The sequence below is a fragment of the Geotrypetes seraphini genome, chromosome 17 (assembly GCF_902459505.1).
Source record: "Geotrypetes seraphini chromosome 17, aGeoSer1.1, whole genome shotgun sequence".
Taxonomy (NCBI): Eukaryota; Metazoa; Chordata; class Amphibia; order Gymnophiona; family Dermophiidae; genus Geotrypetes; species Geotrypetes seraphini.
Genome location: NC_047100.1, coordinates 29240327 through 29258194, shown reverse-complemented (window position 1 = coordinate 29258194; position 17868 = coordinate 29240327). Strand labels below are relative to the sequence as shown.

At 42.1% G+C, this 17868-nt stretch overlaps 1 protein-coding gene across 4 annotated transcripts in view; it reads left to right on the top strand.

Annotated features, from left to right (window-relative positions):
* FANCD2 (FA complementation group D2) overlaps positions 1-17868 on the top strand; it is a 319297-nt gene that overhangs the window by 274023 nt on the left and 27406 nt on the right. For 3 of the 4 annotated variants that reach the window (XM_033925761.1, XM_033925762.1, XM_033925760.1), the window contains exons 36-38: positions 278-371; positions 2177-2248; positions 17492-17530. In XM_033925761.1, coding sequence (XP_033781652.1) covers positions 278-371; positions 2177-2248; positions 17492-17530 — 205 coding nt within the window. Of the gene's footprint in view, positions 1-277; positions 372-2176; positions 2249-17491; positions 17531-17868 lie in introns of those variants that run through there. The other variant, XR_004537318.1, reaches the window with a different exon arrangement.

Sequence of the window (17868 nt, the reverse complement as noted above, 5' to 3'; positions counted from 1 at the left end):
AAGATGATATTTGCTAGAAAATATAATAAAAGTAAATAGTTAAAAAAACCCACCTTTCTGTTGACAGTGTGAAGGGGAAAGGTGGTGGTGGGGGGTTAGAGGAAGCCTTTTCTTAAATGTGGTATTGACAGCATCCTCCAGCTGTGCTTCATTTTATTCTAGTATTAGTCTTCTTACCGTGGAGCAGCTGAGGCTGTGTGTATCATTAGTGTCTGCTTTCATTGTATGTACTAGAAGATTATACGCGCTTATGCAAAATTCATTTTTCCCTTCTCAGACAAACATTTTTGGTCTTCTTTCGTGTAATGATGGACAAATTGGAGAAGACAGTGAGGAACTTTCCTGCTGGAAAACCATCTGACTTGAGTGAGGTATGCTATTTTCTTTTATTCACTTAAGTTTCCATCATGGACTGACTCAAGGTAATTAATGGTGCTAAAAAAAATGTTGAAAAGCAGTGGCGATAGTATAGATCCATAATTAGTAGGAAATGGTTTCAAGGTAGTATTAGTGAAATTTACTGTTTGATCAGTGATTCCAATCGAAGCAAATCTATTTAGCAGTAATTGGTGATCACTTGTATCAAAGGCTGCTGATAGGTCAAATTGTTGTTGTAAGGCCTAAGAATGAATGTTCTGTTGAGTGGTGGATTCTAAACCCTGTTTGGTTTGGATGAAGAGTTTGAGTTTTTTCGATAAAGTCTGAAATTTGATTAAATACTAATTTTTCTGTTACTTTAGGGTTTTTATGATCTTTTATAGTGGGATAGAGGGGTATAGATAGAGGATTACTGCACAGGTCCTGGACCTGTTGGCCACCGCATGAGCGGACTGCTGGGCACGATGGACCTCAGGTCTGACCCAGCAGAGGCATTGCTTATGTTCTTATGCTTCCTTCCAATGTCTTGGCAAAATACCTGTTTGTATACTGTTTGAGATTAATTTAAATCTCTTCACAAACACAATTCTCTGAAAATCGATCGGGGTCAACCACACCTCCATTCGTATTTCAATTTGTCTTTTGAGGTCCCTATCCCAGTTCTTAAGCTGTGAACACAGAACAGAAATATTTGTTAAGCAATTCAGCCTTTTCTTTATCAGCTTCTACATATTTTTCCCCTTCACCTTTGAGTCTCACCATGCCACTTTTGCACTTCTTCCTGTCACCCCATTTTACCATGTCAGCTGTTTTTTCTTCCATTTGCATCTTTGCTTTTCTGACTACTCGACTAGCCTCTCTAAACTTTCCAGATATTTTTGCCTGTCTTTCTCTTTCTGCAATCTTTTGTAGTTTATGAAAGCTATTCTCATTTTTCCTTACCTTCTCAGCTACTACTTTTGAGAACCAAAAGTGGCCTTCTTTTCCTCTTTGCTTACTTTCCTTATGAAATGCTTTGTTGCCCTTACAATAGCAACTTTCAGTTCTTCCCACTGCTTTCTTACTACTTTCAGATATTCCCATCTAGACAACAATTCCATGACATAATCCTCCATATGAATACCCATAAGAACATAAGAATTGCTGCCGCCGCTGCTAGTTTAGCAGGAACTTCTCTAACTTTGTCTTCAAGTTGACATCCACGCATGCGCAGAGAGGCCCTACAGACAGGCCCTGAAATGCCAGGGCATGCTAGCAGGGAAGTCTAACAAATATCAACTGAGTACCACCAACTACAGATCTCCCAAGCTCCATCCTAGACTCACCCAAGCTCTTCCACAGATGCTCAAGGCCGGTGGGTCGCGGGGGGAGCGAAGCTGATTCTCGCGGGTTGGGGTGAAGCGAGTAGCGCCAGTGGCCTCGGGCGGGGGTATGTGTGTGTGCTGGTTTTGGAATGTGCCGTGGGGAGAGAGAAGCTGGTTCCCGGGGTGGGGGTGAAGCCAGTGGCCTCGGGGGGTCTTTTTGGGATGTGGAACAAATCATCTGAGTTTCCCTTATTTTCTATGGGGAAACTCGCTTTGATATACGAGCATGCTTCTGGAACAATCACCTATTTTATAAATGCAACATAGAAGCTTGTGTGGTTTTATAAAAAAGGCTCCTACAATAAGTGAAAGTTTCTGATATAAATTTAATACAAACCTATTTGGTCTCAACTGCAAATAGAAGAGGCAAATTGGAGAGGAAATCTAAGTAGGAGAATGAGGAACTTGGATTTTACAATATTCTTAATACTCAGGTGCAGACTGAACAACTCTTACTCTGGAACTTGGCAGTTCGAGATTTCCACATCCTAGTTAACCTGGTCAAGGTAAGCAGCCATATTTCTTTTATCTCTCATTTCTCTAACTGAAAGTACAGAGGCAGCACTTGTTAGCTGTCAGAGTAATGATTTGTCAAATAGCATCATTTTAGTCCACAAATACCAAATTACTCAAGAAAAATATATATAATCATATAGGGCACAGTTCTTCAACCGCCGGTCCGCGGACCGGTGTCGGTCCGCAGAAAATTTCTGCCGGTCCGCACAGGGCCGGCGAGATGGACGCCGTTAAATTTCCTGCCCCAGTGTTCGCAGAAAACTTCTGTTCCTCCCAGCCTCCAATGATCAAGACAGGCTGCCGACGTCGGGCATTCCCTCTGTGAGTCTCGCCTATGCGGAAACAGGAAGTTGAAACAAAATAGGCGGGACTCAGAGAGGGAATGCCAGACGTCGGCAGCCTTTCTTGATCGCTGTTCTTGCCAAGTCGCCGAAGAGGGCCCCGGGGAAGGTGCAGGTAGAAGGGAGATGGTCAGCGTGTGGATTGGGGCCATCAGCAGCGTCTGTGCTGAGAGTCTGCCCACGTGCAGAATGTGGCGGGTAGGATGCCTCCGGCTCGTCTTGGGCGGCAGGGCCTGCGTTGCAAAGCTGTTTTTGCCGGCTTGGGGGGGGGGGGTCGCGAATGTGCAGGGCACAGCAGGAATAAGATCATGGGGAGCCTTCAACAGTGGCTGTCTCCTCTCCTAACAGCTCTGTACTTACCAGGGCAGTGATTCACTTTGGCAATTTCCCCTTTCCTCAGAGGCGGCAACGGACCCAAGGCTGCCTAAGGAAATCACTACTGCAGGCAAGTACTGAGAGCTGCTGGAAGGAGAGGAAGCCACTGTTGGAGGCTGGGAAGCTGATAGATAAAGGGAGAGCTGCTACTGCACCTGGAGGGAGGTAGAAAGAGAGATGCTGCTGGGAGGGGAAGAGGGAAAGGGATGGGAAGAGAGCTACTGTTGGATAGGGGAAAGGAGGGAAGGGAGATGGAAAAAAGGAAGGAAACAGCTAGCAGGGAGATTAGAGGAGGGAAAGGGGAGAGACAGGAATGAGAAAGTAGAGAGAGATTGATGCTGGAAAGGGGGTCAGCAGAGAAATGAGAGAGGGATAAAGATGCTAGATCTGGTGTAGGAGAGATAAAAATGAAGAAAGCAGTGAAGCTGGAATGAATGATGTAAAAAGGAGAGAGGAGGCACAGGCTGGATGGAAAGGGGAGAGGGGCATAGAAAGAAGTCGGATACATATGGAAGGGGGAGAGGCCAGACAGTGGATGGAACGGGCAGACGCTGGAAGGAAGAGTGGAAAGAAGATGAAAGCAGAGACCACAAAAGGTAGAAAAAAATCATTTTATTTCTATTTTGTCATTACAATATATCAGATTTGAAATATATATCCTGCTAGAGACATAACTGGGGACTGCAAAGCCTAACACTATTCCTATCATGTGTGACTGCAGTATTCTGTTAGCATGATATTTCTGTGTAGCATTCTGTAATAATTTGGCTTGTTCAGTTTTCTTGATAGTAGAGGGGATATATGTGAAGGGGAGGGGAGACAGGGGTTTTGTTGGTCCTTGCTCTGAATATTTATATTTATAAAATGACAATTGTACAGAATATTGTTTCTTTTTATACTTTAATAAAATACGTTCAATATAAAATCATAACTGAGGCTTGTGCAGATGGGATCAGATGGTTTGTGGGGACCAAGCTTGCAGAGACGGGGCAAAAATGTGTTTTTTTATTTCGGTCTTAGTAGTTTGCTGGTCCACAAAATAATTCTTTTATTTCTGCCGGTCCACGGGTGTAAAAAGGTTGAAGAACACTGATATAGGGGACCCTTTCACTAAAGCTTTGTGTGCATTAATTGAGTTAGTATGTGCTAAATGCTAAGTCCATAGGTATAAAATGGGCTTCTTAGCATTTAGTGCGCATTAAATCCAATAGTGAATGCTTTTTCGTCCTTTTCTTCATTTTGATGAGCTTTGCTAAAAGACCCCTCTGTGATTTGAAAACAATGATATTTTGTAAGGAATTCTCAAAAAGCTGTTAAAGATGCGAATAGCACTAAGAGCTATATTTATTTATTTAAAAATTTATATACCGCATAGAACTATGTGTAACATGTTGGTTGGTTAGTTACATCCATAATATGTATACTGATCGCCCTTTAGTCGCATAGATTCCTTGCTGACAGTCTGAAAGAAGACACACTGATTTGCTTTGTGGTTGTGTTTCAGATTTCCCCTGCAGGTTGATACTTGACCATGTCGGGTATTTGTTACTAATGCAGACTTCTTCATCTTGGACTGATCTGCTTCGTGGTTTTTATTATCTTACACACAGCTTCTCACACCTTTCTTATCTCATGACTTGACTACTGCAATATGGTCTATGCCAGTCTCCCTCATTCCCAAATTAAATGTCTTCAAACTGTTCTCCCTTCACCAGTGGAGAATAGCTCAGTCTTCAGGTTTTCCTTCTGCAAGTGAATTGAGGTATGTTCTGAACTGCTCTGCTTTTTTCTTATTGTTTTGGGGTATTTTTGACCGTTGAGTCTTTTTCCTGTATGGCTTCAGTGCTCGGAGGTCCCCTTTTTAGGCTTACTCTGCCGGGGAAAGGATGCAGTCCCACAAGGGTGGGCTGCTGCTCTCAGGTTAATCTCTTTGAGAACCTATGAGAGAATGTCACACAGGAACTCTGTTTCCCCCATCCCTGTCCCTGGGGCAGGAACAGGAAAATAACTCTCCGGGATGGGATGGGAAAATGAGTTCCCATGGGGTTGGGGAAAAATTTGTCCCCGTCTCATTCTCTCTAGAACCTACAGAGCTTGGGAGCTTGCTCACCTATTGATTTATCAGAGGCTTGAGTGCAGGCTTTGGGGCTCCTATGTAATAACCTTCTGGATATCAGAGAGCCAGCAGCCAGCTTGGATTTACAGTAGTGGGAGTCTGTGGTCAGGGTCCCTTTAACCGGCAGCCAGAAGATTTCCAGTGGCGGATTCGTTCCCATTAGTTTCTAAGGCACACTGTCCAACTAGAACACTTAGATCCAGCAATCAGCATCTTCTGGTGGTCCCCTCCTCACGACATCTATTCTATAATACCAGCAGAAAGAAAAATTTTACTGGCAGTGACCATCTTGGATTTTTATCAATCTTTTTTTTTCCAAAAGCTTTTTTTTTTTTTTTCTTCCTCAAAACCACCTTGTTTTGCTCAGGGATCAGCTGCAATGGATTCCCTAGGCCAGTCTTCATGTCTTTTTTTTTTTTTTTGTACAGCTTTAACAGCAGACGAGCGGCCATGTTCCACGTGCAATGGGACATGAAAGGAAGAGGCAGGAGTACCCTCAAAACCCACTTCCCTGAAGTTTTTTCCTCCTGTATCTTTTCCTTTTATTTTTAATATTGTATCCTTAGACTTTCTCCCCTCGTTTCAATTTTTGTCTTAATAGTTACTTTTGTGGAGTCATGTGATGTGGTGAGCTTGGCCAGCTGTGTTTGCGCTGAGCTTCTGCTCCCCGGGCCTCAATCGTCCACATTGATCTTGCTTTAATCTTCATCGAACTCTCTAAAGGGGTTTTTTCCCCCCCACTTCTATGGACAAATACTTCCTTCGATCTGAGTCCCAGATAAGAACCAAGCATATATGGAAAGAGAAGGACTGCAATAAAGTATTGCCAGCCGGCAATATGGCGGTGGTTCAAGCACTTGAGCTGCGCTTCTTGCAACTTACCCAGATGCTTGAACCGCAATTTCTGCAACTTTCCTTTCTGAGATTTCCCGCCGCACTGGGGAGCTGGAGGTGCGAGTGGCGGCAGTGGAAGACTCAGTGGAGTCGTTGTCAGAGAGTTTGGAATCCCTGTGGGAGCAGCTCCGCCAACAGGGTGACAAACTCGCAGGGATAATGTACGCTTCGTGGGTTTGCCAGAGTCCAGTCTGCTTTGGTCAGAAAGCAACAATGTAATGTATTTTCATTGGTTACAAATTCTGATGGCGTATGACACCTTCGGCACCGTTTTGTTGATTTGAACTACAGAGCTGTGTTCCGTAAGTTGCTATCTTTAAGTAAGCACTTCTTTAAAAGTTTTGAATGTATTTAATCGCCACTTTTCTTATCTTTTGTCCTTTTTGTAAAGGTACTGCGCTAAAATCCCCTGACGAAGCCTATTAAGGTGAAACAGAGGGTGGATTTGGGGGTGGTTGGAAGGTGGGATACGTTTGAACAGGTGGAGTTAGCGACTGTCGGTGAGATCATGGGCGCTTGTCATCCATTGATTTCCACTGGTGACATTTGTCCTGTACGAGTATTGAGGAGTTTGGGGGAGTAGGATTGTACCGAGTTGACACTAATGATGAACTTGATGTTGCAAGTTCATGAGGTGTTGAAAGTTGCGACTATAAAACCTTTAGTAAAAGATAAGAAACTTGGAAATAATGTGATCAGTAATTTCCGTCCTGTAGCTTCATTGCCCTTTTTGGGGAAAGTCCTGGAGAAACTTGTGTATTTGCAGTTGGATAAGTATCTCCAGGACCATGGAATTTTAGATGATTGCCAGTACGCTTTTCGGAAGCATCACAGCACTGAGACCCTACTGGTTTTGATAATGGGAAAGAGTATCTAGCAGTATTTCTTGATGTATCAGCAGCATTTGACACATTGGATCATGTTATTTTACTTGATAGACTGAAAGGTTGTGGAATTGGAGGAGTAGTTTTAAAATAGTTTTCCGCCTTGTTACAGAATAGGCAGCAAGAAGTTTTAGTGGCTGGTGTATCGTCCTGCCGACGGAAAGTAGGGCTCAGCCCTGTCAGCTGTTTTGTTTAATCTCTTATCTCATCCATCTCTGTAGGCTGCTGCGGTCAGATGATGTTCAATTTATGCTCCCTATTGATGGGGACTTTGGAATGGCAGTTCAGCGGCTGCAGAGGGTGATGACAGAGATTAATAGTTGGACGAATTGTAACAGATTGAAATTGAGTGTTCAGAAAATGAAGGTTTATATGTTTTGTTCGTTCATTGGGATACGCTCTTCCTGATAAAATTGACCTATTAGGCACTACTGTTGCAATATTCACAGAGGTAAAATATTTAGAGGTTTTACTAGATTTTTGTCTTACGTTCAGGGGGCATGTATGTGCAGTGGTAAAAAAGGTTTTTTAAAAAATTGTGTCTGTTGAACAGTTTGTGCCCATATTTGTCTGCCTCTATGTTTAGGACTGTCTTGGCAGAGTGTGGTATTATCATGCTTAGGCTACTAAAATTTGGTGCTTCTGGGTATTCTTGTATTAGCATTGAGTGTGCTGCTGGTAGCCCAGAACGCGATTGTTCAAACTCTATTTCGATTAAGAAAGAGTGATCATGTGACAGAATGCTATATATTTTTGTATTGGTTAAAATTAGTACATCGAATCCTTTATAAATTACTGGTCACGGTGCATCTTTGTATACACAATAAAGCACCAATGGATAGCATCCTGCCATATGAACTACAGTGCATGTTGCGCTCGGTGACTCACAATGACTTAAATATTCCGACAGTGAAACAGTTGCGGCTAGCTGTGTCTAGAGCTAGCATATTTTCGTGTGTGGGTCCTCGGGAGTGGATATTTACGACAGCCATCATGTTTTGAGTAGTTTTAAGAAAATGTTGAAAAAACACCTCTTCTGTAAGATGAAATATGGTTTTTTGATGCAAGGCGTTGGTAGCCTCTTTGAATAATTTTAGGAGGCTTTACATTATCACTATTATGTTTTATTGATGTTTGATTTGTTGTACTGTATGTGATTCTGCTTATATATGTACTCTATTGTGACCTGCCTTGGGAAAGGCAGGGTATAAATAAATAAATACAAATATTACAATGCAGTGCTTCTTTAAAAATGGATGCTAATTGAGCCCATGACATGCAATAACAACATTTATAGCAGTCACATAAGAACATAAGCAATGCCTCTGCTGGGTCAGACCTGAGGTCCATCATGCCCAGCAGTCCGCTTGGGTACTCTCATTTAATAACATCCCTCCCATCGTAAAGTTGTACCTCGGGTTTCTGTTTCCCACATGTAATACTTTACATTTCTCAACGTTGAACTTCATCTTCCATCTCGTCGCCCATTCCCCTAGTTTGTTCAAGTCCCTTTGCAATTCTTCACAGTCCTCTTTAGTCTGAGCTCCACTAAATAGTTTGTTGTCGTCCGTAAATTTTATTATCTCACACTTCGTCCCTGTTTCTAGATCATTTATGAATATATTAAATAGCAGCGGCCCGAGCACCGAGCCCTGCGGGACCCCACTCGTGACCCTCCTCCAGTCCGAGTAGTGGCCCTTCACTCCTACCCTCTGATTCCTACCCGCCAACCAGTTTCTGATCCATCTATGTACGTCTCCTTCCACCCCATGGTTCTTCAGTTTCTGAAGTAGGTGTTCATGGGGCACCTTGTCAAAGGCTTTTTGGAAATCTGCCTGAATTAAGGTCTTTGAGGTCTTTTTCCCCTTCCACTAAAATCAATAGTTTTGTGCTGTTAAGCAGATGTTATTGGACTTTGTCGTTGATTTTGAACATCAGCGTGCTGTATTTCCGAGGGGGGTTTCACATCTTTCTCTGCCTAGATGGCTGGTTCATTGTCGCAACTAACTCAGCACAGCATCAAATCAACAGCTTGTGTTTGTAGTGAACTATCAGAGATCGCAACTTCAGCCAACACAAACCTCAGCGTTCATAGGATCTCTCTTATATACTACTCCGTGTTGAACTTATCTACTTAAATAGAGTCTGTAATCTCCTTCACCTATGTCAGAAAGTCTCCTCATTACCATGCATAACAGCATGTCAAATGCTACATCTTCTCAATCACATGGCTTCAGAGGTTCTTGTCACTCCGTTTGCATGTCTCCACCTCAGAGTTCCACCAGATCTCTGCTCCAAAACAAGTTGCACCAGATCTTCATCACGCCCTTCAGTGGTGGATGTTTCCATCCATCCTCTCCCCAAGTTCTCCCTGTCCAGCCTCTCCCTCACCAGAAACTTCTCACCACAGATGTCTCCATGGAAGGCTGGGGAGCTCATCTCAGCGGTCTGCAGTTTGCACACTCAGAGAGTCTGGTCTTCTCAAGAAAAAATTCTCCACATCAATCATCTGGAGCTTCAAGCAATTCACAACTCTCTCCACACATTCCAGGATTGCCTCCAAAACCAAATAGTTACTAAATGCACTGACAATCAAGTTGAACAAACAGAGGCACGGGATCTCATCCTCTCTGCTTGGAAGCAATAGAGATTTAGACTTGGGCAATTGCTTGGTGTGTACACTTCTGAGAACATTACCTCCAAAACAACAAACTTCTTCCACTCTTCTGCTCCACATGGTATGCTCCCAATTGTCTGGAATCCAATGCCTTTCTGCTGGACTGGAGAAACAAATTCTTAAATGCATTGCCTCTAATCTCCCTCATTGGGGAAAACTCTACTCAGACTTAAGAACATAAGAACATAAGCAGTGCCTCCGCCGGGTCAGACCATAGGTCCATCCTGCCCAGCAGTCCGCTCCCGCGGCGGCCCAAACAGGTCACGACCTGTCTGAATCCCAGAAGGGGCCCCCTTGCCACCTTGGTTTCCCATTGAGTCCTATCTTCCCATCGAAGTCCTAACCCTCCGGTCTTGCACATGCACGACCTGGTTAGGTATCTATACTTATTACCTGGTTAGCTTTCTATAACTGTGTTACATCCCAGCACCTCTCTCAGTATCCCACGATCCCTTTATCCCTCAGGAATCCGTCCAATCCCTGTTTGAATCCCTGTACCGTACTCTGCCTGATCACTTCCTCCGGTAGTGCATTCCAAGTGTCCACGACCCTTTGTGTGAAAAGAAACTTCCTTGCATTTGTTTTGAACCTATCTCCCCTCAGTTTCTCTGAATGCCCCCTCGTACCTGTTGTCCCCTTCAGCCTGAAGAATCTGTCCCTATCCACCCTCTCTATGCCCCTCATGATCTTGAAGGTCTCTATCATATCTCCCCTGAGCCTCCTTTTTTCCAGAGAGAAGAGCCCCAGCCTATCCAACCTCTCGGCGTATGGGCAGTGTTCCAGCCCTCTTACCAGTTTTGTTGCTCTCCTTTGGACTCTCTCAAGTACCACCATGTCCTTCTTGAGGTACGGCGACCAATATTGAACGCAGTATTCCAGATGTGGACGCACCATCGCTCGATACAATGGCATGATGACTTCCCGCGTCCTGGTTGTTATGCCCCTCTTTATGATGCCCAGCATCCTGTTGGCTTTTTTTGAGGCTGCTGCGCACTGTGCAGATGGCTTCAGTGATGCATCCACCAGCACACCCAAGTCTCTCTCAAGACTGCTGTCTCCCAATAATGCCCCCCCCCAATTTGTAGTTGAACAACGGGTTCTTTTTCCCTATATGCATGACCTTGCATTTTTCCACGTTAAAGCGCATTTGCCATTTGTTTGCCCAGTCTTCCAGCTTGTCCAGGTCCCTTTGCAGGTCCTCACACTCCTCCCTGGACCTAACTCTGCCGCACAGTTTGGTATCGTCTGCAAATTTTATAACCTCGCATCATGCACCCTGTTGGCCATGACAGCCTTGGTTCCCTTTCCTCCTGCAGATCAAGTTACATTAAAATTTGATTAAAATGCTTATAAAAAATTTTGAAGCGATTTACAGTAATAAAATATTATTTGAAACATATAAACAACAGACATTACTCATGACAGACTTTTAGGGGGGGATAGAAGGCAGGAACTACAATTTAGATAGAAAAGTACATAAAAGGGAAAAACATCAGGAAGGGGTCAGGAATTAACTAAAAGTAATAGTTGTATTTGTTTAGGCCTAGAGACTATAATTATGATGAAGAGAATTAGTCTACCTAAGTATTCTTGTTATCTTTCGAAAGCGTCTGTATAAAGGAAGCATTTGAGGAAGCCTTTAAATTTCTCCAGGGTAGATTCTTCTCTAAGGCAAAGTGGTAGATGATTCCAAATTTAGGGAGCAGTAATCAAGAAGATTTCAGTATGTCTTGTGTTTATAACCTTTAATGAGGGAATAGCTAAGAGGTGTTGATTGGTGATCTGAGTGTCCTCAGGATTGAGTATGGAATTAGGAGCTTATCCAATTTTGATTGTTGAATTTTAAAGGTTATGATGGCTATTTTATAGGCGATTGTGTGAGGGATCAGTAACCAATGAGCGTTTTTAAGTAGTGGTGTGACATGGTCGAATTTCCTTGAGTTTGTAATGATTTTTATTGTTGTGTTTTGCAGACATCTTATTTCTTTTTGTGATATGCTTTTGTAAATAGAGTTATAGTAATCAAGTTTTGAGATAACAAGGGAATGGATTAGGACACTGTTCACTATTCAAAACCCTTCAGACTCCAACTGTTTCTGAAATTGCTCACACAGAACAGAGGCTCTCTCCTCCATCCCAATCAACGCTCATTATTGCTCACAGCATTGGTATCTCTCTCTAAGCATATAAATACCTTCACCTTGTCTGCTTCAATATCAGCTATCATTAATAAGAATATAAGAACTGCCATCTCTGGATCAGACCTTCAGTCCGTCAAGTCAGGCAATCCACATACGCGGAGGCCCAGCCAGGTGTACACCTGTCATAATTTTAGTCACTCATATCTCTCTATGCCTCTCGTAAGGAGATGTGCATCTAGTTTGCTTTTAAATCCTAGAACGGTGGATTCCGTAATAACCTCCTCTGGGAGAGCATTCCAGGTGTCCACCACTCGTTGCATGAAGCAGAACTTCCTGATATTTGTCCTGGACTTGTCCCCCCTTAGCGTCAGTCCATGTCCTCTTGTCCGTGTCACATTGGACATTGTAAATAATTTTTTTTCCTGCTCTATTTTGTCGATTCCTTTCAGTATTTTGAAAGTCTCGATCATATCCCCTCGCAGTCTCCTTTTCTCAAGGGCGAACAATCCCAGTCTCTTAAGTCGTTCCTCGTATTCCAAGTTCTCCATACCTTTTATTAGCTTCGTTGCTCTTTTCTGCACCCTCTCCAGCAGTTTTATATCCTTCTTTAGGTTAGGAGACCAATGTTGGACACAGTATTCCAAGTGTGGTCTGACCATTGGTCTATAAAGCGGCATTATAACTTTCTCCGATCTACTCGTGATTCCTTTCTTTATCATGCCTAACATTCTATTTGCTTTCTTTGCTGCTGCTGCGTATTGTGCCGAAGGTTTCAGGGACCTATCTATCAGTACACCCAAGTCCTTTTCTTGTTCGCTCTTACCCAGAGTTGCACCTGAAATTCTATACTCGTGTTCCTTGTTCTTTCTGCCTAAATGCATTACTTTGCACTTTTCCACATTAAATCTCATCTGCCATTTCTCCGCTCATTTCTCTAACTGACACAAGTCACTCTGGATTTCCTCACTATCCTTCTGCAATCTGATTGCCCGGCATAGCATTGTGTCGTCTGCAAACTTGATGATCTCACTGGATGTTCCTTCTTCTAGGTCTAGATACCCCTCCACACAACGGTGTTACCATTTCAAATGGATTCGCTTCACTGTCCGGTGTTGACTCCACTCATTGGACCCCATCACTTGTCTACTTCCTTCCATTCTTGAATACCTTCTTCATCTTTCCAATTCTGGCCTAAAGACTAACTCAATTCGAGTGCTTTTCATTCTCCATTAGAAAAGAAGCTTCTCTCTTAGGATCCCATGAAAGGACTTTACCATTCCAAGCTTACTCGACCGTATTACTTTGAAAGTGCACATTTCCCTTTTGTCTGCACGCTAGGTTAGCAAACTACAAGCACTCATCTGGGATCCACCCTATACAAGATTTTACCATGATTGTCCTCTGGACTAATCTGAAATTCTTCAGAAGTCTGAATTTCATCTCAATCAATTCTTCCCAAAACCGCATCTCTCCATACCTTGGACTGTAATCGTGCTTTTGCTTACTTCTTGGATCGCACAAAGCCTCATAGAACTGCCTCTCAACTGTTACAAATGTGAGGACACTTAGAAAGCCACTGTGAGACGGTGATAACAGTGGCTTTCTAAGTCTTGTCATAAAGCTATGTATAATTAGCAACTCAACTACAGCCCTACTGAATGTGAACACAATGGTGTAATAGCCAAAGGGGAAGGGGGGGGGGAAGACTTCATTTGTAGATACACGAGGGAAAACAGATTAGGAAAACTAGATTCTTTGGATGCCCCTCTCAGTATTTCTTTTGATGTCTGCATGATTATTGGTTTTCGGAAGTATGGGACGTGTAAATGCGCCGAGTACATGCCTAGATACTCGCGTCTGAACAAATATATTTGTTCAGAACTCAGTAATCATTATTAGTGTGATAGCTGGTACCAATCCTTTGCTACTAGTTATAACTCTAATTTTGGAGGGAACCTGAAAATAAGGCTTAAACAAGAACCTCTGCCACACGCATGTGAACGATACAATCAGTCTTGCACCATCGTTACATTCCATACGCAGGATCCTAAAGTTTTCCTTACTCCACGACAATATCAAATTGGTATTGAACCTATACATTCTACTACTAAACATTGGATTTCTCATAGTGTGGACATAGAGTCTGACATTGTATACGGTCTAGCAGCAGCTAATCTTTTTATCTCTCTAGCTGAAACTATAGCACGCACACTGAATGTTACTGATTGTTATATTTGTGGAAGAACACACATGGGAGAACATTGGCCTTGGGAAGCAAAGGAAATAGATCTTACTGACTCTTCTCCTTTTGAGATAAATTTTACTAGGACTCCCCCACTTGTGAGTTCCCCCTGGGTGTTAAAAGCATCAATGTTCCCTGACCATTATATTGTTAGCCCATTAACTGGTAAATTTACCTGGGACAGCGAGAGTTCTCACTGGGTTACTTGGCCAAATGGAACAAAACCCTTTGATCATGTGTTTTCCAAACTTGTGAACAATGCTCAGTACTCAAAATTACTTAGGGAACCCTTAATTCTGAAAAGTTGGCCTGCTCCTGATGGCCTATATTGGATTTGTGAAAATCGAGCGTATGTATACCTGGCTCCCTAAAGATTGGGCCAGTTCATGTACCCTGGGGGAGTAATCCAACAACCTAGCTTCTTCTTGCTTCCTCTCGATCATTCGCATCTTTTTCCAGCATTATCATTAGATTATGATTAGTTGGCGAGAGTGATTTTAGGTTCCTAGATTTTTCTTGGCATATAGCGAGTGAAGTTTGTTTTAACTTGTTTTAACTTGTTTGTTTTAGCATAAAGTAAAGTTTCTTTACTTTAGTTACTGTACGTACAATGTTAAGGAGCATGACCTGAGAATAGTCAACCAGGTCTGCTACATTCTAAACCTGAAAATATCTTGTTTGCAGTTGAAATAGTTTGTTAGTTTATTCCCCTAGAGGGGCAGCTTTATAACAGGATACCGCCATTACTCTTCATATGTTTTATTGATGTAAAAAAATTTTTCCAGATATTACTATGCTTCATGTTTTTGTTTATTTTCTTTTACTTTGATGTATTGTTATTGTACACATGCTTATCATGAGTCCTATTGAAGCTGGTGTCATATTAGATGCCTTCTCAATCTTACTAAGCTTGATTTCTGAGTAATGGCCCTTCCTCCTGGATGTGGAAGATGTGACAATGACTACAAACCCTTATCTTTACCTTGATCTAGAGGGGGGGGGGGTAGACTTCCAGAGGGGAATTTTAGAGGGGAATGAGGACGAATCAGAGGAGAATTGGGAGTAAGACCTGCATGAAAATGTAGGCGGAAGAAGATGCAAGCATAAGACCTGCATATATTGTAGGCGAAGACCCCTGGATGCCCCAAAAAAGTTATATTTCTACTTCTGAACAATCATTGTTCCTCTCTGTCAGTAAGAGAGAGAAATTCACCTTTACTCCAGAAAGCAACACAGATCTGACTATAACATCATTGTTTTGGAACGTTCCAGAACAAGTAGGAGATATGAGGCCCCAAGAAGCACTAGCTAGGACAGTGAAACTCAGGAAGGTGGGGGCCTGTTCTACTGGAGTCATTAGCCTTAGTATTGGAAATGCATTTGTCAGGGAGATACGGAAAGGTCAGTTTTGTCTCCAAGTGATGTCACTTTTCAGTATGGCTCCATGATAGAAAAGCAAGTATGTAATCTGTATCTTAGGCTACTAAGCTAAAGTGTATAAAGGTTATGCTGGCTAGCATAATGGGGGAGAGGACATAGAGGAGGAGAAGAGATGAATCCTAAGACAGAAGCCTGCTACATTGTATGTATGTTATCATTATTTGCCCTGAGTGATGCATTTCAGTGTGTTTTGCTGACTTTCATTTATTGCTAATAAATATATTTCATATCAGTAGCCAAGAAGTGTGAGGTCTATTTCTGTGCCGCGACCAGCAGCCTGTCGCAGTCAGGCTGGGCTGATGTTTGAATCGGTGTTACTGCTTATAATGTACGGGCTACGGTGACTTCAGTAGCCCATTTTCACTCTGCTATTGAGGATATTTGCAAAGTGGCCTCTTGGTCACTTCACACTACTGTTGCAGAACTCCAAAAGAGACAGTCAGTTTGGGCATGCAATTCTGCATAATTGACTTTCTTCCTAAGCGCCAACTTTCCCTCCAACCCTTTTCAGTTTCGCCAGGCTCATGTTTGCTCATTGTAATCCTTTTTCTAAAGCCATGATCCCATCTATGAGAATATTATACCTGCTTGTTCTTGGAGAAAGCACAGTTACTTACCTGTAGCAAGTGTTCTCCTAGGACAGCAGGTATATATTCTCACAACCCACTTACCTCCCCTAGTTGGTTTCTTAGCTTTGTTGCCTTAAAATGTATTTGTCTGTACCGAGTTCCGAAGATGATGCTACCTGTCTGTGAGAATATATAATATACCTGTTGTTCTCGGAGCACCCTGCTACCTGTAAATAACTTTGCTTTTCTGTTGCTGTTCTTGTTTTTGAACCTGCAGCTTAAGTATGAAGGGGTTTGGGCAGAACCATGAGGTCCACACACAGGTTATAAAATAAAAGTAGATATATATTTCTGCTGATATTTCATGGTTTGGGTTGGGAGGGATAGGGGTAAGGATATACATTTGGGTATCTGCTTAGGATACCGATGGTCATAAGAAACCAGACCACTGGATTAGTGATTAATCATATTGGGGAGGGGTGAAGAAGAAAGACTTCAAGTTATTGATCATTTGATTAGAATGCTTGGTCAATGTCGGGTGCTTAGTAAATTGAGTTTAGTGTTGATTAATGGAGGTATAATATGATTGGGAGGGAATTTGAACTGTCAGAAATCCTTTAGTCCACTTGTTCAATAAACTATTTAAATAGGTAGAGGATTTTTAAAAAACCCCAAAATGGATGTATGCCAGATGTTGGAGACCTATTTTGGTTGAATTGGACCATCCTGTCTGTTATGTCTATTATTTTCAACATATAAATTTACTATGATGTTCAGGGATAATAATTGTAGACCTGAGGTCAAAAATAGTCTATTATATCAAATTGTGCAACTGACCTCCATTATAGGACAAAATTCATGGAGAGTGATCAAAATGATATTATAAAATTCCTCAGAGATATGGAACTCTGTAAGGAAGGCTTGAAAACCTCCCTTGGGTGAAGAGTTCACCTTCCAGTCATAGTTGTTTTATAAAAAACCTTGATCACTGCTCCACAGAATATTGCTTGATTTTGGTTCAATAAACTTTTATATTTGAAAAGACTTAAATGCTATTTTGTATATACCATCATATACAGTGACTTTTGAATGCATTTAAGTCTTTTCAAATATAAAAGTTTATTGAACCAAAATCAAGCAATATTCTGTGGAGCAGTGATCAAGGTTTTTTATAAAACAACTATGACTGGAAGGTGAACTCTTCACCCAAGGGAGGTTTTCAAGCCTTCCTTACAGAGTTCCATATCTCTGAGGAATTTTATAATATCATTTTGATCACTCTCCATGAATTTTGTCATATAATGGAGGTCAGTTGCACAATTTGATATTATTTTCAACAGGCATATGTAATTTCTGGTGACATACAATAAAATTATTTCAATGTAAAATATCACCTATATACATACTTCAGCCCCCACGTTTTAGCAACCATTCCGCTTGCTTTTGTGCAGGTACCTATAGATTTCAAATAAGTGCCCGCTTGCTCTCCTGACCTAGACAGTCCTTTGTGATGAGAAAATTGGCCTCTGATATGTTGTGCTTGTGCCTCTGCAGGTGTTTGATAGCAGGCCAGTGCTGAGTATCTGTTTGAAGGTAAGTTAATATATACTGGGTCAGCTCTTCCAATATAGCTTTACATGATTTAGTTGAATTATTTCCATTAAGAATGGCTACTAAGCTCTGTAGCATCTGAATATGATATGGGACTGGGTCTCAGAGGCCCTTATTTTCTGGATACCTCCCTGCCATACTATGCCAGACTTGGCATCACACAAGGATTATCATCACTTTCTCACACATGTGGCTAAACGGTGTACATTGTCAGTGATACAAGTAAGAAGATGGCAATCCACTGTATGCCCAAAATCTGTGTTTGACCTTGTGGTCACATGCTGACCACCATCCCTCTACTCTTTCCCCCTCCCCCATAC